Source organism: Haematobia irritans, chromosome 4 (assembly GCF_050003625.1).
Source record: "Haematobia irritans isolate KBUSLIRL chromosome 4, ASM5000362v1, whole genome shotgun sequence".
Taxonomy (NCBI): Eukaryota; Metazoa; Arthropoda; class Insecta; order Diptera; family Muscidae; genus Haematobia; species Haematobia irritans.
This window is the reverse complement of record NC_134400.1, coordinates 54,019,860-54,047,166: the sequence shown is the minus strand read 5'-3', so window position 1 is coordinate 54,047,166 and position 27,307 is coordinate 54,019,860. Positions and strand designations below refer to the sequence as shown.

The window sequence follows — 27,307 nt, the reverse complement described above, 5'->3', positions numbered from 1 at the left end:
AGACCTAATAACTATTGTGTTGAGAGTAAAATGCAATAAAGACAATGCAGATATAATTTGATATGAAATATGATATTAAATGCCGGTTTCATATTCACTAAATATGGATGCGGTGTTTTTACTGTATATAGGATATCTTTCCCTACAGAGTGGCTGATACAAAGTGTTACCATTTAAACAACAATATTCTTTTTTGTGGAAATTTTGTTTTTTCAACATTCTTAGCAAAAATGTAGGGATACAAAAGTCTTTCGATTTCGTCTTTTTGAAATGAAATAAAATGAAATAATTGTTATGCGTGCTTGTGACATGTGGCAACCTTTTGCTGAAACCACATGTCATACAAGTCAAGCATTATGGGCAAAAAGTTTGATATCATCTCACGATAGTGCTCACCATTTACGTTACGATTCGCGTCATCTTTGAAAAAGTACGATCCAATGATGCCACCAGCACATAAACTACACCAAACTGTGTCTGGCTGATCATCACTCCAAAATCGACAATTCTGTTTAAAGGGTGATACGGTCAAAATTTGGTCAAGGGAAAACGCGTGTAAATCGGTGAAATCGTTTATTTAAAAAATCAAATTAAATTTCTTTTTCAAGTTCAATTAGTATAAAATTCAGGAAAAATATTCAGTTAGGCTTTCGCGTTTCCAAATCCGAATTGCCGGGCCTCACGCTTGACACCTGCCATCAGATTTTGTACAGCCACCTTGTACACCTTCTTCGCCGCAGAAAGCCAGTGTGCCTTGAACTGCTGCTCGTCCTTAGCAGTTTTTTGGTCTTCTTTAGGTTCCGCTTGACAGTAGCCCAGTATTTCTCAATTGGGCGGAGCTCTGGCGTGTTGGGAGGGTTCTTGTCCTTGGGAACCACCTGCACGTTGTTGGCGGCGTACCACTCCATGGCCTTTTTACCGTAACGGCAAGATGCCAAATCCGGCCAAAACAGTATGGAACAACCGTGTTTCTTCAGGAAAGGCAGCAGACGTTTATTCAAACACTATTTCACGTAAATTTCTTGGTTGACAGTCCCGGAAGCTATGAAAATGCTGCTTTTCAAGCCACAGGTACAGATGGCTTGCCAAACCAGATACACCGTCATACAAAAGTTTACATACGGTTAAAAATTTTCTATTTTCTTAAGATATATAATAAAAAATGCATATATATGTTTTAGTTTTTGTAAACTAATTTGAAAAACAAAGTATTTCTTACATTTCCTTATGAGTTTTTTGGTGTTGTTTATAAACAACAATAAAAAACATGAAACATGTGACTTTGCAAGGTTACATAAGTTTATATACGCTGTCCAAACAATGATGTACCGTTATAAGTACCGATGCAAAATTCACAATTTTTGCCTCAAATCATTAGTAGAGCTTGTTATCTTAAAAAAGGCAGTCATACGTGAAAAATAAAGATCATAAGGTATCAATTGCGGTTATAAATGGGCAAAGGGAAAAAAATTTCGGAGCCAATTAGAAAACTTGTCGTTAAATTGCGGAATGATGGCAAATCTCTCAATGAAATCGGAACGATATTAAATTTAGCGAAGTCTTGAGTCCAAACCATAATAAAAAATTTCGAAGCAAATGGAAATTTTGAAACTAAGACACGTCCCGGCCGCCCCAGTATTCTCGACGACCGGTCGGAACGGGCTGTAATTCGCTCTATCCAAGAAAATCCAAAACAAAGTGCAGTGGAATTAAATCGAAAATTGAAGACCGATCTAGGAATAACTGTTTCTGACCAAACTGTGCGAAGAAGCATAAAACGAAAAGGGTACAATAACAGAGTTGCCAGAAAAAACCACTACTTAGACCAGTGAATATTCAAAAACGTTTAGAATACGCTCGTAAATATGAAAATGCTCACATTAATGATGCTCAGTTTTGGGAGAAGGTAATATTCACTAATGAATGTAAATTTATGCTTTTTGGAGGTGATGGCCGAGCATAAGTTTGGCGAAAGCCAAATACCGAATTTTCACAGAAAATGTTAATTCCACGGTGAAACATGGAGGTGGATCAATCATGGTCTGGGGATGCTTGGCCGCAAACGGGGTTGGGAAATTAAGATTCATTGATGGCACTATGGATAAGACCATGTATATAGATATTTTGAAAGATAGCTAGGAGAACATTCTATATTTCTTCAGGATAACGATCCGAAGCATACTTCGAAAATTGTAAAGGAGTGGCTTCTCAACAATGTAAAAAATCGGCTACAACACCCCCCCCCCCCCCACAATCTCCTGATTTAAATGTTATTGAGCATTTGTGGGACATTTTGAAACGAAGTCTGAGTAACCGTCGAGTAACATCAATTCAAGTATTGAAGGAGGCGTTAGAGGATGAGTGGAATAGTATCACACCCGAAATAATCAAAAAGTTGGCTTTATCTATGCCATCTCGACTGTCTGCTGTCATAAAAGCGAATGGGGGCCACACAAGATATTAATTAAGAGTGATTCAATGATATTTTTGAACCGTATGTAAACTTATGTAAATTAACAAAAAGACAAAAAAATAATTTTCTTTATGTTTTAATATGAATTTATATGTATATATGTTAGTTTTTTTTTCTTTTTCAATAAAAATCTATATTAAAATGAAATAATTCTCCGCGTAGTAATTTATAAAAATTATTTAGTTAAAAACGTAAAAAAATCCGGGGTATGTAAACTTTTGTAAGACTGTGTATTTCTTTGCGAACTTTGACAGTTTTATGTGCTTGAAAATATCTGATACCTTCCTTTTGCCGTATAAAACTCCTGTCCCGGAAGCTGCTTGTAGTCGGCTTTGACGTAGGTTTCGTCGTCCATTACCACGCAGTCAAACTTCGTCAGCATCGTCGTGTACAGCCTCCGGGATCGCGCTTTGGCCGTCGTATTTTTTTTATCATCGCGATTTGGAGTCACTACCTTCTTGTAAGTCGATAGCCCGGCTCGTTTTTTGGCTCGATGCACGGTTGTAGACGATACACCCAGCTTATTTGCGGCATCTCGGAGAGAGAGGTTAGGGTTTCGCTTGAAACTACCGGCAACTCTCTTTGTCGTCTCAGCGGCTTCCGGTTTTCGATTTCCTCCCGATCCAGACTTCCTGTCTGTCGACAAACGTTCCCCAAACACTTTAATTACATTTGTAAGGGTTGATTTGGCAACTTTTAGCGATTTTGCCAGCTTTGCGTGCGAGTAGCTCGGATTTTCGCGTTGCGCGAGCAAAATTTTGATACGCTGCTCTTCTTGCTTGGACGGCATTTTGACAACTGAAGAGTGAATTCCAAAATCAAAATAGGAGCAACATTCTACACACACACACACCTTCAAAATGAGGGGTGTTCAGGTTTTTTAAATGCAAAATTGAAAGAAATACGTCAAGTTTATATTGACGAAATTTTGACCGTATCACCCTTTATTTAATCCCCATTGAGCCAAAAATGAGCTTCGTCGCTGACTTACTATTTATTTATTTACGCTATTTAGTTGGTTACTTACCATTGTCACGAGGATGTCTATGTTTAGGGTCGTGCATTTCTTTAAATTCAACTATGATAGTGTCTGTCAATTTTTTACTCTCATCACCGTGGCTTTGCTGTTTAGCTTTGGAATCCTGTGTAATTTCAATGCCATTGCCATAATCATCGTCTGAAATCAGTTTGTTGGTTTGCTGATCTATATAGGATTTGATAATGTCTACGTGGACATTTTCACTGTTACGACTTTTCGATTTGTGTTCATCGATTGTATGCGAAGGTTCGAATTCCAATTGTCCCAATCCTAAATTGTACATTAAATGCTCCAGGCCCTGGAATTAATAAAGAATAGAGAATATATGGCATTGGCCTGTAATTATTTACAATAAATTGATTATATATGCGTAAACAGTCAAGTGATACAATTACATACTAACAACGATCGCTCATAATCATAAACTATCCCCAAAAAGGGCCATTTAAACATAATTCACTTTATATTAGATTATTATGGTTTAGTTAAAGAGAAAGTTTCCCTCACTTTAATAATTTTTATTTACTTTAGTTAAATGAACTAATAAAGAGAAAATAGTTAAACACAAATGATGTATAAAATTGTACTAAATTCGAATTTCCCAAAAAATAAGTCAGAAACTCCTAAAATTTATAGATTTTACAAAAAATGTGTTCATCTTCGTATGGCGCTAAAAATATTATTATTTTTATATATAATATTATTTATTATTATTTATATATATAATATTATTATTTATATATATTTTTACAATTTCCAACACCAATTTCTCCTTCCTTCTTGAGTTAAAAAAAACGTTTACTTAGATTGAACGATTAATTCCGAGCTAAAGCAGTTTCCGTACACTGAAAAAAATATTGTAGTGAGGTCAAAGATTTCATGTCTTTAAAGTACGAATACAAATTTTGCTTAGCATAGAAGACGCATTTCTCTAAAATAAAGTTATTTTCCTTGTCCAAAAGTCGATAAACTTTTCAATGAAGTCGTATTGTCCTCATAATTAAGTGATTTGACTTAAAAATGGGTATCTTAACATGAAAGAAAAAATTTATAGGCTAAGGTCAACTTGACTTTAATAATTCAGAAAAATTCTTTAAATTTAATGAAATTGTCTTTAAATTTGTTGTCTTTTGGCATCTTGACTACAAAGAAAAAAATCGTTCAAATATAGGACATGTTTTTAAAAACTTTATTTTAAAGAAGTTTTTTACTTCAAACATAGCATAATTTCTACTGGAAGTCGAGTACTAATTTGGAAAATAAAGTTGCCGTTAATTCGTTTTTAAAGGACTTTAATAGCATATGAAGAAAAAAAGCTGAAAATGCGAAAAATTAAAATTTGCTTTCTAGAAGCAAGTACACAAAACCTAAATTTAAAACAGAATTGTGTCTTAAAAGTATCCTTACTTTTATTCTCAGCTTCTTTGGCTCGGAATCAATACCACATTTTTTAAAGTAAAGACAAAATCTTTGGAACCGAGTATGCTTTTTTTTCAGTGTATTGATTCCGACCTAAAGATGCTACTTCTTTAAAATAAGGTCTTTTTGTTTGGAAGCTGAAAATTAAATTGAGTACAAACAAATGTCTGGACAAAAATCTAAATTATAACAGACGATTCAATGCAAAAACCGATTTTTAATTCCAAAAACAAAGAAACTTTAAACAAAAGATGCACAATTCTCAAAATATTTATTATCCTATATTTGAATCTTTTTATCTTTAATCCAAAGATTTCATATCTAAGCTAATTTAAAATCAAAAATGTTTTGTTTCACTTTGGGGAAAATTCGCATTTCTTCGTATTTCTTTCAAAGACATATGACATTAACGGGGGATGCTAATTTCAAAAATTCGTTCGGTGAGTTGTCACACCCTCAAAAAAATCGGTTCTCTAACATATGTTCCAAACATATTTTGCAGGAAGCACATATATTATTGGATACTGCCGAAACATTAATATGTTTCTTTTATGTAAAAATATTATATGTTTGGAAGCATTTTGAGCCCAAAAATATTATATGCTTGGAAGAATTTTTGCCAAAGAAGATTGTTCTCATTCCCTCACATAATTTTCACTCCCACGAAATTTTTTTATTTCTTGGCACCTTTTTCTGTAATACAAATAATGTTGAAGAAATTATTTAATTTTATAAATTTTACCTTTCGCCTGGACGGAGAATCGAACCGAGGACCATACAGTTTGTAAGCCAACACACTATCCACTGGGCTACGTAGCTGTTATAGTCACCAGTAGACAATTATCGTTATAAGTTACATTTATATAGCATAGTTTGCAGCGCCCACGAGACCATGCAAACATAACATTATTTAAGAGAAACATTTGTTGGCCACGTGGAGCAGTGGTTAGCATGTCTGCCTGGCATGCAAAGGGTCGTGGGTTCAATCCCTGTTTCGACTGAACCATTTTTTTTAAATTTCCACATTTATATTTATACTATATTAAATTTTTATAATGAAACTTCGAAATGTGGGTTATTAAAGATTTACAGTCAAAAACAGTGCTTGATATAAACGAAATGGACTTAGCTTTTGGATAAAATATTATTTTTTATTGCAAAAATAACAATTTTGTAACACAAAAATATTTTTGGTATAAAAGTTTGAAATCTTGGAAGGAATTCATAAACTCTTACAAAAGAAGAACGTGCAGTATAAACATACATAAATAATTTTATAATATACACATAAATTTTAGACGTGAACAGTTTTTTTACTAGCATTTAACACCATTTTAAATGCATTTAAAACTTATCGTGTTTTGTACTTATTTTCTTTTTACCTTTAAGGCCGGTATTAAGTTGGCATTATCGCTCTAAAATGAACTTGTTTTGCCTTTTACTTTTCTTTAATAATTCATTTTAAACAAAATAAACTTTTTCAATTTTTTTAGCTGCAAAACTCGAACTTAATTCCCGCTTTTATATTTGAAGGTGTCCGTCATCTCCTCTTGGACTACTTATTAATAAGGAGGAACTAAACTTTGTTTTTATACATTTTACTGTTTAATTTTTCACTATTTCCTCCTTTTTTCATTTTACTGTCCCAACTCTAAAAAAGAGAATAGTGGAAGAGAACCAAGAAAAAAAAATGGCCCATAATGCCAAATTGATAAACAAAACACATGTCGACACATACATAAAATGCTGCTCCCAAGGCGAAAACACATGCTGTTTTTTTTCAAATGTCTATTCTCTTGGTTCCGACTGTCTATTCTCTTTACTCCGAATACTCATTCTAATATTCAAATTAAATAATATTTAGACTTAAGCATATCAAATTGTTGGCCTTATCATAAAACAGTTTTCCGAAACAACATACAAGCGGTTCCACAGAAATTGCTCTTTTTCATTCTCTCGCAGTGTTATGTTTTGTCAACTCTCCCGGTTTCCATCTCTATTTCTTTCTCTATACTTTCTCTCTGTCGCTCTCTGAATAAAATATCACAACATATATATGTTTACCCGAAATTTGTAAATTTATATATGTTTACATTCACACATATTATTTTTATGAAACATTCATGCCCCAAACATAATATATTCTAACATATTAACATATGTGTCGCAAACATTTAGTGTTAGTTTAGGAACATTACATGTTTGCACTTAAATATATTGTGTTTAAAAATTGTGCCCGAAACACATTTTGTTTATATCGGAACATATGAAAAACATATTTTTCTAACAGTGCACGCTGTCTCCGCCCGCCAGTACTCATTGGCTATTGAACTTTTTAGCCATTTAGTTGAGAGATTTGCGATTGTCTATGCGGAATCAGTGGATTGTGTGTTCCTGCGGGTTTATCTTATGGTGGGTCTGGGTGATTGAACTTTTTGTAATCTGTTATATAGTGTAAATAAGTTTGGCTTCGATTTTATTAAAAGCTAACATAAGGAATAAAATTTATTTCGAATTTCAATTCAAATGTATCACTAAATTGCGTAATGTACACTGAAAAAAAGCATGCCCGGTTCCAAAGATTTTGTCTTTACTATACAAATTTTGGTATTGATTCCGAGCCAAAGAAGCGCAGGATACAAGTAAGGATACTTTTAAGACACAATTCTCTTTTAAATTTGGGTTTTGTGTACTTGCTTCTAGGAAGCAAATTTTAATTTTTCGATTTTTCAGCGTTTTTTCTTCATATGCTATCAAAGTCCTTTAAAAACGAGTTAACGACAACTTTATTTTCCAAATTAAGACTCAACTTCCAGTAGAAATTATGGTATGTTTCAAGTAAAAAACGTCTTTAAAATAAAGTGTTGAAAAACACGTCCTATTTTTGAAAAATTTTTTGCTTTGTATTTAAGATGCAAAAAGACAACAAATTTAAAGACAATTTCATTAATTGTAAAGAATTTTTCTGAATTATTGAAGTCATGTTGACCTTAGCCCAAAAATTTTTTCTTTCATGTTATGATACCCATTTTTAAGTCAAATCACTTAATTATACGGACAATACGACTTCATTGAAAAGTTTATCGACTTTTGGACAAGGAAAAAACTTTATATTAGAGAAATGCGTCTTCTAAGCTAAGCAAAATTTGCATTCGTATTTTAAGGACACGAAATCTTTGACCTCACGACAATATTTTTTTCAGTGTACCAAACATAATATGTTCTAACATATTAACATATATCGATGTCTTCATTCCAGAGTACGCTAAGTCGACCTAGCATTTTTTGATGGATTTTTTTATTCGGATTGATGTGAATTGTTCAGTCTAAAGTAATTTTTAGCCATGCTCTATTATCACTATTTTGAATTCGTACATACTAAAAAAATGTACAATAAACATGATTTTAAGACCGAAAAAAGTGAATTTATATCTTATATGGTTTTTGAGAAATTCAAAAAAACAAACTTTGAACTCGTTTCCTGTAAAATTCACTTTTTAAACTTAGCGTACTTTGGAATGGAGACATCGATATGTCGCAAACATGTTTTGCTAGTTTATGAACATTACATGCTTGCACTTTAAAATTATGTGCTAAAAATTTGAGTTCCAAACATATAATATTTACACAGAAACATATTAAAAACAAGTAAGGAAAGTCTAAAGTCGGGCGAGGCCGACTATATCATACCCTGCACCACTTTGTAGATATCAATTTTCGATGCCATATCACATCCGTCAAATGTGTTGGGGGCTATATATAAAGGTTTGTCCCAAGTACATACATTTAAATATCACTCGATCTGGACAGAATTTGATAGTCGGCTAATGCACTAGGGTGGAACACAATGTTAGTAAAAAAAATATATGGGAAACATTTAAATCTGAAGCAATTTTAAGGAAACCTCGCAAAAGTTTATTTATGATTTATCGCTCGATATATATGTATTATAAGTTTAGGAAAATTAGAGTCATTTTTACAACTTTTCGACTAAGCAGTGAGGATTTTATAAGGAAAATGTTGATATTTTGTCGAAATCAGAAAAACATATATCTGGGAACCGATTTCAACCAAATTTGGCACGCATAGCTACAATGCTAATTTTACTCCCTGTGCAAAATTTCAACTAAATCGGGGTTAAAAATTGGCCTCTGTGGTCATATGAGTGTAAATCGGGCGAAAGCTATATATGGGAGATATATCTAAATCTGAACCGATTTCAACCAAATTTGGTACGCATAGCTACAATGCTAATTCTACTTCCTGTGCAAAATTTCAATTAAATCGGAGTAAAAGATTGGCCACTGTGGTCATATGAGTGTAAATCGGGCGAACGATATATATGGGAGCAATATCTAAATCTGAACCGATTTCAATAAAATTTGGCACACTTGACTACACTACTAATTGTACTCCTAGTGCAAAATTTCAACCAAATTGGGGTAAATCTCTGGCTTCTGGGACCGTATTAGTCCATATCGGGCGAAAGATATATATGGCAGCTATATCTAAATCTGAACCAATTTCAATAAAATTTGGCACACACTAATTGTTCTTCTTGTGCAAAGTTTTAAGCAAATTAGGGTAAAACTCTGGCTTCTGGGGCCATATAAGTCCATATCGGGCGAAAGATATATTTGGGAGCTATATCTAAATCTGAACCGATTTCTTCCAAAATCAATAGGGTTCTATTCTGAGCCAAAACACATACTTGTGCCAAATTTGAAGTCAATTGGACTAAAACTGCGACCTAGACTTTGATTACAAAAATGTGTTCACGGACAGACGGACATGGCTATATCGATTCAGGAGCCCAACCTGAGCATTTTTGCCAAAGACACCATGTGTCTATCTCGTCTCCTTCTGGGTGTTGCAAACATATGCACTAACTTATAATACCCTGTTCCACAGTGTGGCGCAGGGTATAACAATCTTTTTCGTCCGTGTAGCAACTTCATAAACCAGTGTTGCCAACTCCCTAAGGCCAAAAAGCACCAATTCTAACATACTACTTCCACCCAAAATCGAAAATTAAATGCTCTGCTACAAAAAAAAAACTTCCGAAGATGTATTATAGAACGTTTGTGTATTGAATTTGTAATTTTATGAAGATATGAACCGCTATTCAAGTTCGGACACGGCCATAAAAAGGAGGTCCATTGTCATTGAGCTTAACATGGAATCGGGCAGCACTCAGTAATAAGAAAGAAGTTCTCCTATGTGGTATCACAATGAACTGAATAGTCTAAGTGAGCCTGATACATCGGGTTGCCACCTAACCTAACCTAAAATTCAGCACTCGTCGCTAGACTTTTCTAATTTTTGTATCAATTAAACTTATTACTGTTCAAAATGAAAAAGGCACCAAAAGCTCTAAATGAAAATGCCAGAAAGCACCAAGTTGGTGCTTTTTCTGAAAAGGCACCAAAAAGGCAATTTTGTGCTTTTTAGAAATCAAAAAGCACTAAATTTGGTGTCAAATGCACCAAATTGGCATCACTGTCATAAACTTTTTAGCAACTCGACAACCTCGAGAGAGAGAGAGAGAGAGAGAGAAAGAGATTAAATGAACTCCAAACGCTTTTTTATTTTCAATTGGGATAAATGAGATAAAACAAAGCATACTCGGAGGAAAATGTTTTTGGTGCCTTGTAAACGAAATAATAAACTATAACACAAATACCATATAGTCTAGTGTGAAGTTTGTAACACTTAATGCAAGCAATCCTGTTTTTATGCCGGTTAGGTTGACTGATTCATGCTAACATGCTTGTTTACGTATTAATTAACGAGCATTCCGAAATATGATATGAAATGCTAACAGCATTTCATGATAAAAATTATCTACTCTACAACTTGTTTTAAAATTATTTATTAAACGTTATGCACATAGTATGTAGTTGTGTGCCAAAAATATTGTAATTATTTGGACATTTTTTATACAATATATATAATATATATAAATTATACAAGAACATTTGCACACTAACTGTAGTACTCTCTGTGGAAGGTTCATAATTTTTAAAGCATTCACATTTTCTGTGGAACATTAAGTTCATGGACAGTCAGTCACCGTTAGATAAAACAAATATATTTGGCTATATGCGAGAATAAACTTTGTTATCTACATCTTTAATAGAAGTGTTAAAACTAAATAGAGAAACAAGATGATCCAAAAAAAAAGAGCTTCCAAAAAAGTAGTTTGTATCCCAAATCTGTGATCCGGAAGGAGTGCAAACTTGGATCGTCTCCAATGAATTTTACATGGGCTTGTCCTTGGACGGAAGTACTCCCTTTTTGGATCCTTTGCATTGCTTTAGAACTTGTGTCCTGGAAGTTCATTTGAATAAAGAAATTTAAAAGCGAAAAAAATTGGTTTTCAACCAATTTCACTTTTTTAATCCATATTTTTTATTGCCCTATTATTTTCTTATTATCTAATTTTTAAAATTTGAAAAAACTTTTTCGCTCCGACCAGGGGCTGAACCTGGGTTTGTTGGCACCATAACAGAACGCTTTAGCACACTCAGCCACAAACGCCATTGAACAAAATGCGTCGAAACGTCAATTCAAATGTTTGTGATATGATCGTAATACGACACCAAGGAATAACATTCTAACTGCTTCTCGAGATATTTTTTATTAGTATGAACGAAAAAATAAGAAACGCAAATTCAAATCTCACCAGCGGCAATTTATTATATCAAATATTTTTTTATGTTATACATCGTTTTTATTTTTTATTTTCGGCATATATTTTTTCCATTAAAAATCAACAAAAAATTAAAAATTCTCGTAATTTGTTTGTGGACTTGTCCAAAAGGACAGCATCGGAAGTTGAAACAAATCGATGGGGGAATCTGGAATGCGCTTTAAAAGAAATGTTTGTGGAACAACTTCTTATTTTTTTGCTTGGATGCTACATTGAAATAAGGAAATTTATTTGGGAGCTATTAGGCTTTAAATCTAGGCTCTATAAAATAAAAATTAGATTACAGATCTCCTTCATCGGATTCTCATTCTCATTTTACAAAGCCATTCATGCACTCATCCGGCTTTAAATCTAGGATCTATAAAATTAAAATTAAGATACAGAACTCATTTATCGAATTTTCATTATATTTTTCTGGTGTATTAATAAAGCTATTTACGTACAAATAAATGCCAGTTTAAAATCCAAATTATGACGGATACTTCGAAGTAAAAAATATTTTCTTAATTCCAAAAAAACCTTTAAACCAAAGATGCTAAATCCTCAAAATAAGTCTTAGCCTATATTTGAAGTGTATTCATCTTAAATCTAAAGATTAAATATTTCAGTTAATTTAAGGACGATTTCTTTAAATCCAAAATGTGTTTCTTTACTTTAAAGAAAATTTGCCTTAGACATGCAACTTTAATGAAGGGGCGCAAATTTTCCAAATGGTTGTCTAAATTTAATGAAAAAAATTCGAAGCAAAGATTATAAACTTTCTTTTAATTAAAATTTCATTATTTTAAAGAAATTTTTGCTTAATAGCGTGTAAATTGCACATCCTAAAATTGAGTTTGCGTAATCTGTAACATCACGTAAATTTTTTTCAGTGTATGCAAAAAATGTTATTATAAAAATTCAAATTATAAAATATTACTGAAATTAAAATTCAATATTTAAGATAATTTAAATATTATTTCTTTAAATCAAAAACGTTTTCCTTTACTTAAACGAGCATATACATTATTTCAAAGACATACAGCTTTAACGGAGGGACACAAATTTCAATGATTCCTGTCCTAAATTTATAGCAAACTATTTTTAAAGCAAAAAGTATGAACTTTGTTTTTTTTTACGTTACTAAAATTTGTTCATAATATTGTGTAAATGTCCTAAAATTTAGGTTGCATAGTCTTTCATATTAGGCCAATATATTTCTCAGTGTATTTTTCTCAAGCTAAAAAATGGATCAATATAAAATTATACAGCTTAAATAGCCGTTTGTGTCCAAATTAAGATAAATCGAACCACAATTGGGACTTCGAGATGTTTAAGATTTAAAATCGGATGAGTTGTATGAAAGCTATGGTAAATCAAATTTCGAGCGGATGTGTACCGTAATGTATATATAATTTTTGGACATAAGTACCGCGTCATGGTGCAGCATTAATAAGAATATAATTTCTATCTCATTAAGAAGATAATTTATAGATATCTTACATATCTTCCGGTGGGGAAATTTCTGTCCTAACCAGGGATCCGGAGCGGAGCGGAGCAAGCCCTTTTTTTGCCGGAGCGGGAGCGCCATTTCTAAAATCCGGAGCGGAGCGGTTTTTCATTTGGAATAAAATATAACTTGAATGAAATGTGTAACTTTGAAATTACACTGTGTAGGTAATTTCAAATATAGCTAGTACTTAGCGTAGTGTGAGTAAAGGTTTAAAATGTACGATATGTATTTTTGTACGTACGTACATTGGGGAGAACACAACGTGTTTTTTTAGTAATTGTTTTCAAAAACGGCAAATGTCAAAATATATCTCTAGTATGTGTTGTAAAAGTAACAACAGTACTTTCGATCTATTTCATCCCGTATTACTACAAAGATGTTTGTAATGAACGTCAAATAAATGCAATTAAACGATCTTATTTATATTTAATTTTTTAGTTTTCTACACTGAAAAAAAATATTGTCGTGAAGGCAAAGATTTCATGTCCTTAGAATAAGAATGCAAATTTTGCTTAGCATGGAAGACGCATTTCTCTAAAATAAAGTTTTTTCCTTGTCCAAATGTCAATAAACTTTTGAATGAAGTTGTAATGTCCTTATAATTAAGTGATTTTACTTAAAAATGTGTATCATAACATGAAAGATAAAATTTTTGAGGTAAGGTCAACGTGACTTTAATAATTAAGAAAAATTCTTTAAAATTAATAAAATTGTCTTTAAATTTGTTTCCTTTTTGCATCTTGCCTACAAAGCAAAAAATCGTTAAAAAATAAGACATGTTTTTCAACACTTTATTTTAAAGACGCTTTTTACTTGAAACATAGCATAATTTCTACTGGAAGTCGAGTCTTAATATGGAAAATAAAATTGTCGTTAACTCGTTTTTAAAGGATTTTGATAACAACTGACGAAAAAACTCTAAAAAAATGATAAATTAACATTTGCTTCCTAGAAACAAGTACATAACCCCCAAATTTAAAAGAGAACTGCGTCTTTAAAGTATCCTTACTTGTATTCTCCGCTTCTTTGGCTCGGAATTAATACCCAAACTGTTAAAGTAAAGACAAAATCTTTGGAACCGGGCATGTTCAGTGTAAGGACATTCATATTTGCTTTACTATTGTACTATATCCTAGCATTCTCTTATTTCTGATATTAGTTCTCGAAAATTTAATTAAAATCATGGATAGTTTCAATTTTGGTTAAAAAATGTGCGCATATACATTTATTTTAACTTTTTCTCACATTGAAAACTAATGACTTGATTTGTATTATTGCATGTTATCTACTTTTTTTGAGAACGAACATTTCTTAAAAACGCTGTTCGAAAATGTATTTTTACAATAAAGGGGAAAAAAGCGAAATTAGGTAACACTAGATCTGAGTAAGAATATTCGTAGGTATACCACGGACTGATTTCGATGGAGGTTGTTGCAAACATAAACATACACACACACACACACATTACAAATAAAGGGTGATTTGTTAAGAGCTTGATAACTTTTTTTAAAAAAAAAACGCATAAAATTTGCAAAATCTCATCGGTTCTTTATTTGAAACGTTAGATTGGTCCATGACATTTACTTTTTGAAGATAATTTCATTTAAATGTTGACCGCGGCTGCGTCTTAGGTGGTCCATTCGGAAAGTCCAATTTTGGGCAACTTTTTCGAGCATTTCGGCCGGAATAGCCCGAATTTCTTCGGAAATGTTGTCTTCCAAAGCTGGAATAGTTGCTGGCTTATTTCTGTAGACTTTAGACTTGACGTAGCCCCACAAAAAATAGTCTAAAGGCGTCAAATCGCATGATCTTGGTGGCCAACTTACCGGTCCATTTCTTGAGATGAATTGTTCTCCGAAGTTTTCCCTCAAAATGGCCATAGAATCGCGAGCTGTGTGGCATGTAGCGCCATCTTGTTGAAACCACATGTCAACCAAGTTCAGTTCTTCCATTTTTGGCAACAAAAAGTTTGTTAGCATCGAACGATAGCGATCGCCATTCACCGTAACGTTGCGTCCAACAGCATCTTTGAAAAAATACGGTCCAATGATTCCACCAGCGTACAAACCACACCAAACAGTGCATTTTTCGGGATGCATGGGCAGTTCTTGAACGGCTTCTGGTTGCTCTTCACTCCAAATGCGGCAATTTTACTTATTTACGTAGCCATTCAACCAGAAATGAGCCTCATCGCTGAACAAAATTTGTCGATAAAAAAGCGGATTTTCTGCCAACTTTTCTAGGGCCCATTCACTGAAAATTCGACGTTGTGGCAGATCGTTCGGCTATTCATGATGAAATGTCAAAGCATACTGAGCATCTTTCTCTTTGACACCATGTCTGAAATCCCACGTGATCTGTCAAATACTAATGCATGAAAATCCTAACCTCAAAAGAATCACCCTTTATAACAAAACCTCTTTCGGAGAGTAGTTACTTCTACTCTGTGTATAGACTTTCAATTCCAATCAGCGTTGCCGTTTTGGTCCGATCGGACCAAAATTGACCCAAAAGATTTCTAATTTTTAAATTTGGTCCGATGGTCGGACCAAACAGAATTTGGTCCATGTTGGTCCATTTTCATAAATTTGGTTTCTATCACATATTAAATAGTAGATGGTGCACCGCAAAGAATATTGTCGGGAGGCCAAATATTTCACATGCTTAAAATACGAATACTAATTTTGCTTAGAATAGAAGACGTATTTCTCTGAAATAAAGTTTTTTCCTTGTCTAAAAGTCTCTAAACTTTTCAATGAAGTCTGTTTGTCCTTATAGCTAAGTGATTCGACATAAAAATGTGTATCCTAACATGAATGAAAATTTCGTTTTAATGAAGTCAAAATGGATTTAATATTTCTGAAAAAATCTTCAAAATTAATAAAATGTTTCAACACATTGTTTTAAAGTCATTATACCCTAAACCACATAGTGGTTAGGGTATAATAAGATTGATCTGCCAAAAAATGTGCCTACCAGAAATATTGATTTTAAACCCCATAAAATATATACCGATCGACTCAGAATCACCTCCTGAGTCGATCTAGCGCTTGGTGTCCGTTCGTCCGTCCGTCTGTCCATGTATTTGTTGTTCACAAAATTCCGGTCGCAATTATTAACCGATTATGATGAAATTTGGTACAGGGAGTTTTTTGGGCACAAGGACGAACGCTATTGAATTTGGAAGAAATCGGATCAAATTTATATATAGCTCCCATATATATGTATCGCCCGATTTCGGCATATGGGGTCACGCTGTGCTTTTTTTCAAACGGATCGTCGCCAAATTTGGCAAAAGGTAATCTTTTTCATCGCCCAAGTCTGCAAAATTTCATCCAAATCGGTTCAGATTTAGATATAGCTCTCATATATATGTATCGCCCGATTTTCCCAGATTTAGCTATAGCTCCCATATGTACCGCCAGATTTTTCTAAATTTGGCCATAAAACCCTTATTTATCAACCGATCTTACTCAAAGTTTGCTAAATGTAATCTTCTATAGCACTTACTATATGTGCGAAATATCATCGAAATCGGTTTTGATTTAGATGTAACTCTCATATATATGTATAGCCCGCTTTTCCCAAATTTGGCCATAGAACCCTTATTTACTAACCGATCTTACTCAAAGTCCACTATAGTACTAACGGTATGGTCAAAGTTTCATCGAAATCGGTTCAGATGTAGGTATAGCTCCCATGTATGTATCGCCCGATTTTGAAAAATTCGCCCCTAATAACCTTATTTATGACCGTAGAGGCCTCATTTCTTAACTGATCTTTCTCAAATTTTGCACAAGGTAACCTTTTGTGGTATTAATTAAACCCGCAAAATATTATGCAAATTGGTTCAGATTATATAATTATATAATATACTATAATTTTCTCGAAGAGGAGCGGAGCGGAGCGTGGAGCGGAGTGGAGCGATTTTTTTTTCTCGGAGCGGAGCGTTTTTCTTTTCTCCGGAGCGGGAGCGGAGCGAAAAAAATGGACCGCTCCGGATCCCTGGTCCTAACTAATTTTGATACATTAAGCAAATATGAGAAAATTTGCATACTGTCATTTGTATACTATAACATATACCTAATAATCGATGGCGTAATTATTTGTTTAGATTATGAAATTTGGCTCATAGTCAAATTGAACATTAAATTGGACAGTAAGCCTTAGTTACTGGCAAAATAAAGGTGTATAAGTTTTGGTTTTGCATTAATGAATGCAAGGGGAATACATATTCAGGTATAAAAGCCGCAAACCATCCCAATCCATTAGTACATTCGAGGATAGTATAACAACAAAAGTTCCAACGTTTTCGTTAAATTTCAAAAGTAATGCCTAAGTATTAATGAAGCTTACTCTAAAATTTCTTTTACTTTGGCAATATGGCCACTAGACAAAAGTACGAGATGGTCCGATAAGACTAGGCCTAGGTTAGGTTAAGTATAGTGGTACCACAGGTGGGAATTTCTTTCTTATTAAAAATTGCCATGAGGCCAAAGATTTCATGTCCTTAGAATACGAATTAAAGATTTTTTCTTCAAATTAAAAAAATGAAAACATTTTAAAGAAAACAATTCTCTAAATTAAAATTTCTGTATTTAAAACAAAATGCCATTAGTATTCTCTAAATTGCGTATCCTAAAATTTTGGTTACATATTAGGTGTATATTTTTTCAGTGTAAGTAGAAAGCTAGATATTACTTAGCAAAATGTCTTCATTTTAACAAAGACTCATCTTTGGCACGGAATTCACACCAAAATACTTTATAGTAGGTGAAAATCTTTAGATCCAAGTACCATAAACGTTTTTAAGTGGCCTATCCCTTCGTCAAAATCTTTGAAATGGAGAGCGACCTTCCCAGGACTTTTCAACTCACCATATGCCTACCGGAAGGATAGGGTCATTTTAGAGAGCAAGGCGCACTGAAAAAAGTATTGATATAATATGAAAGATTATGTAACCTAAATTTTAGGACACATTTCTTTAAAATAACGACATTCTAATTAAAGGAAAGTTTATAATCTTTGCTTCAATAAATTATTTCATTAAGTTTAGTACACGAATCTTGTAAATTTCGTCCCTCCGATAAGGTCGTATGTCTTTCAACTAAGGAAAATGTTCCTTAAAATAAATAATATTTTTGTTTTTGATTTAAATAAATCGTCTTTAAGTTTACTGATACATTGAATCTTTAAATTTAAGATAAAAACGCTTCAAATATAGTCTGACTTATTGCGAGGATTTTCATCTGTGGTATAAAGAATTAAGAAAACATTTTCTACTTTGAAGTATCTGTTATAATTTGAATTTTTAAACTTGTTCGTGAATAGCCTTATTAATATATCACAAAAACAGAATGCAAATTCGATAAATGAGATTTGAATTCTAATTTCAATTTAATCGATCCTGGATTTAAAGCTAGATAGGTCCCTAAAAAATGACTTTATTTTAAAGAAGCCACATCTTTGGCTGGGAATATATACCAAAATCTTAAAGGAAAGGCCAAAATTTTTGGATCCGAGAAAACCTTTCTTTAAGTGCAGGGTTAGATTAGGTTAAAGTGGCAGCCCGATTAAGTTTCAGGCTCATGTAGACTATTCAGTCCATTGTGATACCACATTAACTAAAAGTACCTATTACATTTGGGCACTTCTAGTTTTAACCGCTGAACCTTCTCGATAAAATTACAAAATGTCAGCATGCACTGAAAAAAAGCATGCCCTGTTCCAAAGATTTAGTCTTTGCTTTAAAAATGTTGGTATTGATTCCGAGCCAAAGAAGCGGAGAATACAAGTAAGGATACTTTTAAGACACAATTCTCTTTTAAAATATCGGTTTTGTGTACTTGCTTCTAGGAAGCAAATTTTAATTTTTGGCATTTTCAGCTTTTTTTCTTCATATGCTATTAAAGTCCTTTAAGAAGGAGTTAACGACAACTTTATTTTCCAAATTAAGACTCGACTTCCAGTAGAAATTACGCTAAGTTTCAAGTAAAAAACGTCTTTAAAATAAAGTTTTGAAAACCATGTCCTATATTTGAACGATTTTTTGCTTTGTAGTCAAGACGCAAAAAGACAACAAATTTAAAGATAATTTCATTAAATTTGAAGAATTTTTCTGAATTAATAAAGTCAAGTTGACCTTAGCCCAAAATTTTTTTTTTAAATGTCATTTTATTAATAAAAATTTATTGAAGAAGACAAACGTACTGTATTGAAAAAGTTTTATACCAAAATATGACAAAGCAAACAAAATGTGAAGAACAAAGTGTGACAAAAATATCGAATCTTATCTGCTCTTTACCATGGATGCGATCGACACACAGCATGAAGGATCTAAGAAGAGGATGTTTCCAGGACAAAAAAAAAAAAATTAAAATCGCTGACAAGTTGAAATAAAAAACAAGAATAGCAAGTCTAAAATCGGCAAGTAAACAAGTCAATGCAATTTCCCAAAAACGCATTTATTTTTTATTCTCTGTTCAAAATTTCACGTCAATTGGAGTAAAACATTGAAGTCTATGGGAGTTGTATCTAAATCTGAAACGATTTAAATCGAATTTAGGTGATTTAGTAAATACAGTGGAATCTTTTAATTAAGCTACGGGAAATAATCCATATAGTATTCAAAAAATATGTATATTATAATTATTGGATTTTATTACATGTATGACACTATTCAAAATAAAATAAAAATAACCTACTTGTAGATATACAAAATGAACTTCTTTCATTTAAACATTGGTAAATTTCAAATTGGATGTGGGTACCGTTATTTAGATAGCGGGACCATTTTTTTCGTAATTTGGTTATATGTACACCGAGAGTTGATAGACACTGAATGGTGGCACTTATAGTAGAATTTATTGGTTGACAAAATCAACTCTGCATGTCATGTAAGTTTCCCTTGCCATCGTTCGATTGGCAGGAGCAAGTTATTGGGAGACACAACTGCTAACTGATAGTAGCTGCAACTGACAAAAGGAGGTTGTCAATAAATTCGATCGTCCCAACCATAGACTATAGACTTTAGATAGATGAGCCATGAGTGTCAAACTATTTTTGACAGTTCCGAAGATTAAGAATAAACGAGAAAAATAAGAGCACGCTTACAATCTCTTTCGTTTTCCTTTTTGTAGTTTGCCAATTTTACACAAAATTAGAACGTGTATGATGCAATAGAGGATTTATAAATAAATTAATATATTAAAAGTTCATATTTGAACAAAAAATTGTGACTAAAATCGCGAAAATACGAAATTTAATTTTGAGCAGCATTGCTCTTTACGAACAACACAAAAGCAAATGCACGAAAATTAATGTTTGGGACTGACTCTTTACGAAAAAATCAAAACGAAATGTCAGAAAATTAATTTTTGGAACTTACACATTTTTTTTAAAGAGAATAGTGGATCATCTATGTATTAAAGGGTCTATGGTCCCAACCAATCTGTATTCCCTGTGTAGATAAAATGCTCTTACAATTTTCAATCTACCCTCCTACAAATGCATATGTAGCAATAACAATGTTAACATATCTGGAAACTTATACAAATATATATGTGGAGACGTTGGAATTGCGGCCCGCTCGCTACCAACCAATTTCAAAGAATGTGACATTACGGATAATAGACAACGAATCACCCGTCAATAAACATGAAATTATAATGCAAAATGTGTTCATAAACTCTTCTAATGTTTATTTATTCACACAATTGCACAGTTTGTAAGAGATGTTAAATTCTTTTACGATTTGTGTACATTAGCGTCTTGAATTCTATATAATCGCAGACACCAAATTCCATATTGTGGCAGAAGGTGGAATAATCTAAGATAATGGAAATCTTATAATCGCACTTGAAATAGGGCCATAACCTCATATGAAACTATCTCACAGTAAGAGTAAGAGAAAGGTTCTACATTGAGAAAAGAATCGTGTCCAGTTTCAAAGATTTAATGTCTTTAGTATTGATTATGCTTAGGAAAGACATTTTAGACAAACGAAATTTTTTTTTGATGTAAAGTATTTTCTATAACAGCAAATGAACGCCTTTTTGTGAAAAATGATGCAACAATTGACTCCAAACTTTTATATTTGCTTTTAAAAGGAAATTTGTTTACGTCAAAAGAAAAACTTATTTGTCTAAAATTTTGTCCCTCAGAAAAGAAAACTTGTCTTTCGAACGCAAATCGTTGCATGACTCGCATATTTAAATGAAATTTCGCATTTGAAATAGGATGTATTGGAATGGAATGATTACGGCCCTTCGTCTACAGGGCAATAAACTAATAAACTTATGGTGTTTTCTTTTCTGAAAAAGTCCTTTGCCTTCATTTTGTCTGTACAGAATGCGCATTTTTAAAATGTTACCAGCAACCTAAAAAAATGCTATCATTTCAGCGGGCAGAAAAGAATTCAAAGAAGGAAAAAGGGCAATGGCAGCACTCTCGTTTGTTGGCAGTGCTGAAAATGCCCGTAATTTGCCTCTATGCGTGGCGCTATTTTCACAACAGAATTCGAAGCCTTTTCGCACTTTTGCCTGTTTTTTTAGAAAAGAACCTAAAGAGTACATTTTCCGGGCAAAATGCAAAAAAAGTGTGCATTTTTTACAAGAAAAGAAAACGCCATTAGAAATAGGCCTGTCTACATTCGTATTTTGCATTGCACAATTTGTCATTTTTGTTTTGCTATAGTTACCTCTCAATCAAAATCATCATCGGTCACGTGTCATGCATTTAAATTTCAAAATTTAATTTTACTGTTAATACTTTATATAGTAGCTACATGATGTGAATTTTGTTGCTACAAAAGGCCTACGTTCAATATGTGCCCCTTTTTATACCCACCACCATAGAATCGTGACGTGGGTATAATAAGTTTGTCATTCCGTTTGTAACACATCGAAATATCGATTTTCGACTATATAAAGTATATATATATATATATATATATATATATATATATTCTTGATCAGGAGAAATTCTAAGACAATATAAGCATGTCCGTCTGTCTGTTGTAATCACGCTACAGCCTTCAATAATGGCGCTATCGTTCTGAAATTTGGAACAGATTCGTCTTTTGTTTGCAAGCAGGTCAAGTTCGAAGATGGGCTATATCGGCCAACGTTTTTATATAGTCCCCAAATAAACCGACCTCCCGATTTGGGGTCTTGGGCTTATAAAAACTGTAGTTTCTATCCAATTTGAAATTGGAAATCTAGAGGTATTTTAGGACCATCAAAAAGTGTACCGAAAATGGAGCCTATCGGTCCATATGGAGCGATTTCCCGATTTTGCTTCTTGGGCTTCTAGAATCCGTAGTTTTTACCCAATTTGCCTGAAATTGGAAATCTGGAAGTATTCTATGAAAATAAAGAGATGTGCCGAAAATTGTGATTATCGGACCATGTTTCGATATAGCCCCCATATAGACCGATCTCCAGATTTACTTCTTGGACTTCTAGAATCCGTAGTTTTTATCTATCTTGGAAATCTAGAGATATTCTAGGACCATAATGCCGAATATATTGAGTATTGGTACAGTTTTTCATACACATCCCTTATAAACCGACCCTCCGATTTGGGGTCGAGATTCTAGAACTACAATTAAATGTGCTGAATACTGTGTTTATCTTTCCACGTTGTGGTATAGCCCCCATTACATCGAACTCCCGATTTAACTCCTAGGGTTTCTAGAAATTGCAGTTTTTATCCGATTTGCTACAAATTGAAAATATACTGGCATTTTAGAAACATATCAAAGTGTATATGATTTAGTTTTATCGGTCCATTTGGTAAGGCCTCCATATAGACCGATTTCACTTATTGAGGGTATAAAAGGCGCACTGATCATGAAAATTGCTTGAAACTGAATGCAAAATTTTCTGATTTTACTTCTCGTAGTCAATTAAATAATTGGGATGAAAATCCACAGATTATAGATTTCAAATCAAGGTGTTATTTCATAATTTTCTTGCACACGTGCAAGAGATGTTAATGATTCCTCTAAAACTCAAACAAAAAATGGTTCTTATAAGTGCAGAATCTGATGTAGTCATCACAGGTAAAATCTTTACATTTATCTGTGGGAAGCGTACTGGTTGAACTGATCTACTTGGGAAAATATCTGTCATCAAACCCCCCCGAAATTTTCAAAGGAAACATTTATATTTGATTCATGGTGGTGGGTATTTAAGATTCGGCCCGGCCGAACTTACTACTGTATATACTTGTTATCACTTTTATTATTAGTTTTGAGTGAATATTTTAATAAATACAAATAAATGAATCAAACAGATTTATAGTGTAATGGATGGATGGATCTAAGCTTAATCGACGAAATTATGTATGAAAATTAAATTCAATTTGTTGTAGCTAAAAGAGGCGAAACGAAGAATAATTTTAGAAGCTGTTTACTCTCTGACGATTTTCAGAATGTAAATTTGACGAATATTCCCAAGATCGCCTACACATAAAAAAATATTTTTGTAATTCAATCACGAAATTAATTGATCCAATTAATTTTTAATTGAAATGTCTTCAATTATACATATGATAGTATCAATCACCAAAGTCAATAAAAAAAATTAATTGATCCATTTAAAAAAAATAATTGATATTATTAATTCTTGTGATTGATATTTGTTTTAATTAAAAAATTTGTTCAACAATTAAATTTTTAATTGAATATTTTTGAAAATTCTATTAAAATTTTAGTTGGAAATATTTTGTTGACATTTTTTGTGTACGCTTTTCTCTTAAAACGGAACACTCAGTGATTGTTATTCATACAAAAAGTGTCTCCGCTTCAGTCAGGTAACTCTGCAGTTCTTGGCTGGTTACGATCCATTATCAAAAATTTGGGGAGTGGTAATTTACGTCCATTATGGTCAATTAGTTTAGATAGGTTAGGTCTGTCTCAGGCCTTCGAACAGTCGTTCGCCATTCTTATAGCTTTTCCATACAATATGAGCTTACAGGAAAAATTTTAACTTATCTATTTAAGTAGACATTTTCCAGTTCGTCATTTATGTAAAATAGAACTTATTACAATTAATCAAAATACACTTACCTAAATCTGGAAATTCTTCCTAATTTGTTTATTTTCTAACAAATGTTTGAATCTTACACCAAAAAACATTTTGTTGCTATAACAATTTGTCAAATTAACGGATATGAATAAAATGTAAATTGGGTGTGCAATTAATCTCATAACCATTGAATAAGTCGACTCCGTTCTTTTCCTCAGGTGTAATGGTTACCATAACTGATATGATCGTTCGTATGCACTGTTGCCACAGTTGGTAACATAGAATTCTACCAAAAATGGTAGATTTTTTTACTGTTTTCTATGGAAATAAACTTTTGACAACATTTTCTATAGAAATAAATTTTTGACAACATTTTCTTTAGAAATAAAATATTGACAAAATTTTCTATAGAAATAAATAAAATGTTGACAAAGTATTCTATAGAAATAAATAAAATGTTGACAAAGTATTCTATAGAAATAAAATTTTGACAAATTTTTCTATAGAAATAAATTTTTGACAAAATTTTATATAAAAATAAATTATTCACTAAATTTTCTATAGAAATAAAATTTTCACAAAATTTTCTATAGTAATAAAATTTTGACAAAATTTTCGATAGAAATAAAATTTGGACAAAATTTTTTATAGAAATAAAATTTTGACAACATTTATTTTATAGAAATAAAATTTTGACAACATTTATTTTATAGAAATAAAAACTTGCAAAATAGATCTTTTTATTTGGTAGTTGTTTGGTAAAATTTTCTCCAAATTTTGGTAGATTATTTTTGCCTCGATTAGCAACCGTGCTCGTATGTTGGATAAAATGTTACGTTGTTTTTTTTATACTTTAACATTTTTATTAATATTTGTGATACCACATACCTTAATATTCTCAAAGATGAATGAACGTGCGATCAAGAGGCTACTGACGGTCTTGAAAGAGTAAATTTCCAGACTTTAATTTAAAACACTTGTGTGTTGTTTAAGAACAAATAACCAAGTAAAAAAACAACAAAAATGTAATAGTATTTAAATATGTATGTAATTTAAGTGAAGACATAAGACAATAGCTCTGTTCCCGTACTCAACAAATAGAAATAAACATGAACGGTTTTCACCTTTCACAACGTTTATGAAATTGAATCAACACACACACATAACAGGTTGGCTGATAAGTCCCCGGTCTGACACATAGATGGCGTCGCTAGTATTAAATGCATATTATTTTTATACCCTTCACCACTACTGTGGTACAGGGTATAATAAGTTTGAGCATTTGTATGTAACGCCAAGAAGGAGTAATCATAGACCAACCTTTTAGTATACGGATCGGCTTAGAATTAAATTCTGAGTCGTTTTAGCGATGTCCGTCTGTCTGTCTGTTGTTGTATTTTTGTGTGCAAAGTACAGCTCGCAGTTTTAGTCCGATTGTCCTAAAATTTGGTTAGGGTCCTGTTTCGGCTCAAAGACGATCCCTATTGATTTTGGAAAAAATTGGTTCAGATTTAGATATAGCTGCCATATATATTTTTCACCGATCTGGTCATAATTGGCGTGTATATCAACCGATATTCCTCAAATTCCGTACATCCGAATATTTTATGATTCTCGAAAAACTTGCAAAATATCAGCCAAATCGGTTCAGATTTAGATATAGCTCCCATATATAGCTTTCGCCCGATTTACATTCAATTGCCCTCAGAGGCCAATTTTTTTCTCCGATTTAGTTGAAATTTTGCATAGGGAGTACAAATAACATTGTAACTATGCGTGCCAAATTTGGTTGAAATCGGTTCAGATTTAGATATAGCTCCCATATATATGTTTTTCTGATTTCGACAAAAATGGTCAAAATACCAACATTTTCCTTGTTAAATCGCCACTGCTTAGTCGAAAAGTTGTAAAAATGACTAATTTTCCTAAACTTCTAATACATATATACACCCAGAAAAAAGTGCCTTCGAAACTAAAGGAAAAAATTTTCATCAATATAGTTTATCCATTTTATTTCCATTAAGGTAAATTTTTGTGAAAAATAATAAAATTTACTCGTTTCAGTAAAAAATCCTAAACTGTAAGCAGTTAGGAATAGTTCATTAACTAGAATAAGGCATGGAATTTTACTCATACTATTTTCTTCGCTGGGTATAAGAATTTACTACTGAAAAAGAAAATTTTATTCACCGATAACAAAGCATTCGTAAAAATAAACAAAAACCGAACTAAAACCAAGTTTCCTCAAAATTAGTAAAATTTCTTATAAAATGATAATTGCGACTTCCTTTATAATAGAAAGTTTTTCATACATACGAACAACACTTGGCATAGAAAAATATTTTAGTTCATTCGTACTAAGAAGTATGCAATCCTTTCAAAACTTAAGGAAGCACACTTGTTAGAATATAGGAAATTTTCCTAAATTTCTATTGTCTACCTGTAATCGATACCTGTCATCGTAATCGATGTGTTTGCGCGTGGGTGTAATCGATATATTTGCGCGTCGGTTGTTTTTTTAGTTGGAATCGCGTTGTTTCGGAGAAATTGTTAAAAAATAATATGGTAAAATAATATAATAAATAACAAATAAAATATATAAAATATTTGTTATTTTAAATTAGTGAGAAAAATTTTCGTTTTTTTAAATAAATCTATCAATGTTCGTGATAGTGTATAAAGAAAGAAAACACCAGCAGAATAACAACCCTTTCATTTGTCTTCATTTTGGAATCTTCAATTATCAGGTAATATTCAGTGACGCTAACCTTTTGCAACTAAAATGTTTTATGATTTTTTATATTTGTAGGTATTGAAATTGTAAAAGGAGGACAAAATCGTTAGGCAGCAACTTATTAAAAGTGAAAAGTACAAGAAGAAGAAAAAGTGCGTTTTACAGTTGATAATATCACACGGAAATTGGAAATAGTGGAATAATAAACTAATATTTCAAAGAGATTCGATGCTGTTGATTCTTAATAAATATATTCAATATATTAATAAAACATGTCTTTTATTGAAGATAAAGTTGCTTATAGAAATAAATAAAATTGTATTTAAAAATGAAGGTAAGCAGTTCTAATTATGAAGTAAAAGTTTTACCACAAATGTGTAAGATTTGTCGAAATGAATGAAAAAATTT

The 27,307-nt window shown here is 32.3% G+C and overlaps 1 protein-coding gene across 1 annotated transcript in view; it reads right to left on the bottom strand.

Annotated features, from left to right (window-relative positions):
• Positions 1-27,307, bottom strand: part of Zip71B (Zinc/iron regulated transporter-related protein 71B) — a 129,862-nt gene that overhangs the window by 59,109 nt on the left and 43,446 nt on the right. Inside the window, exon 2 of the mRNA XM_075307825.1 lies at positions 3,501-3,810. Within this exon, the coding sequence (XP_075163940.1) occupies positions 3,501-3,810 (310 nt within the window). The remainder of the gene's footprint in view (positions 1-3,500; positions 3,811-27,307) is intronic.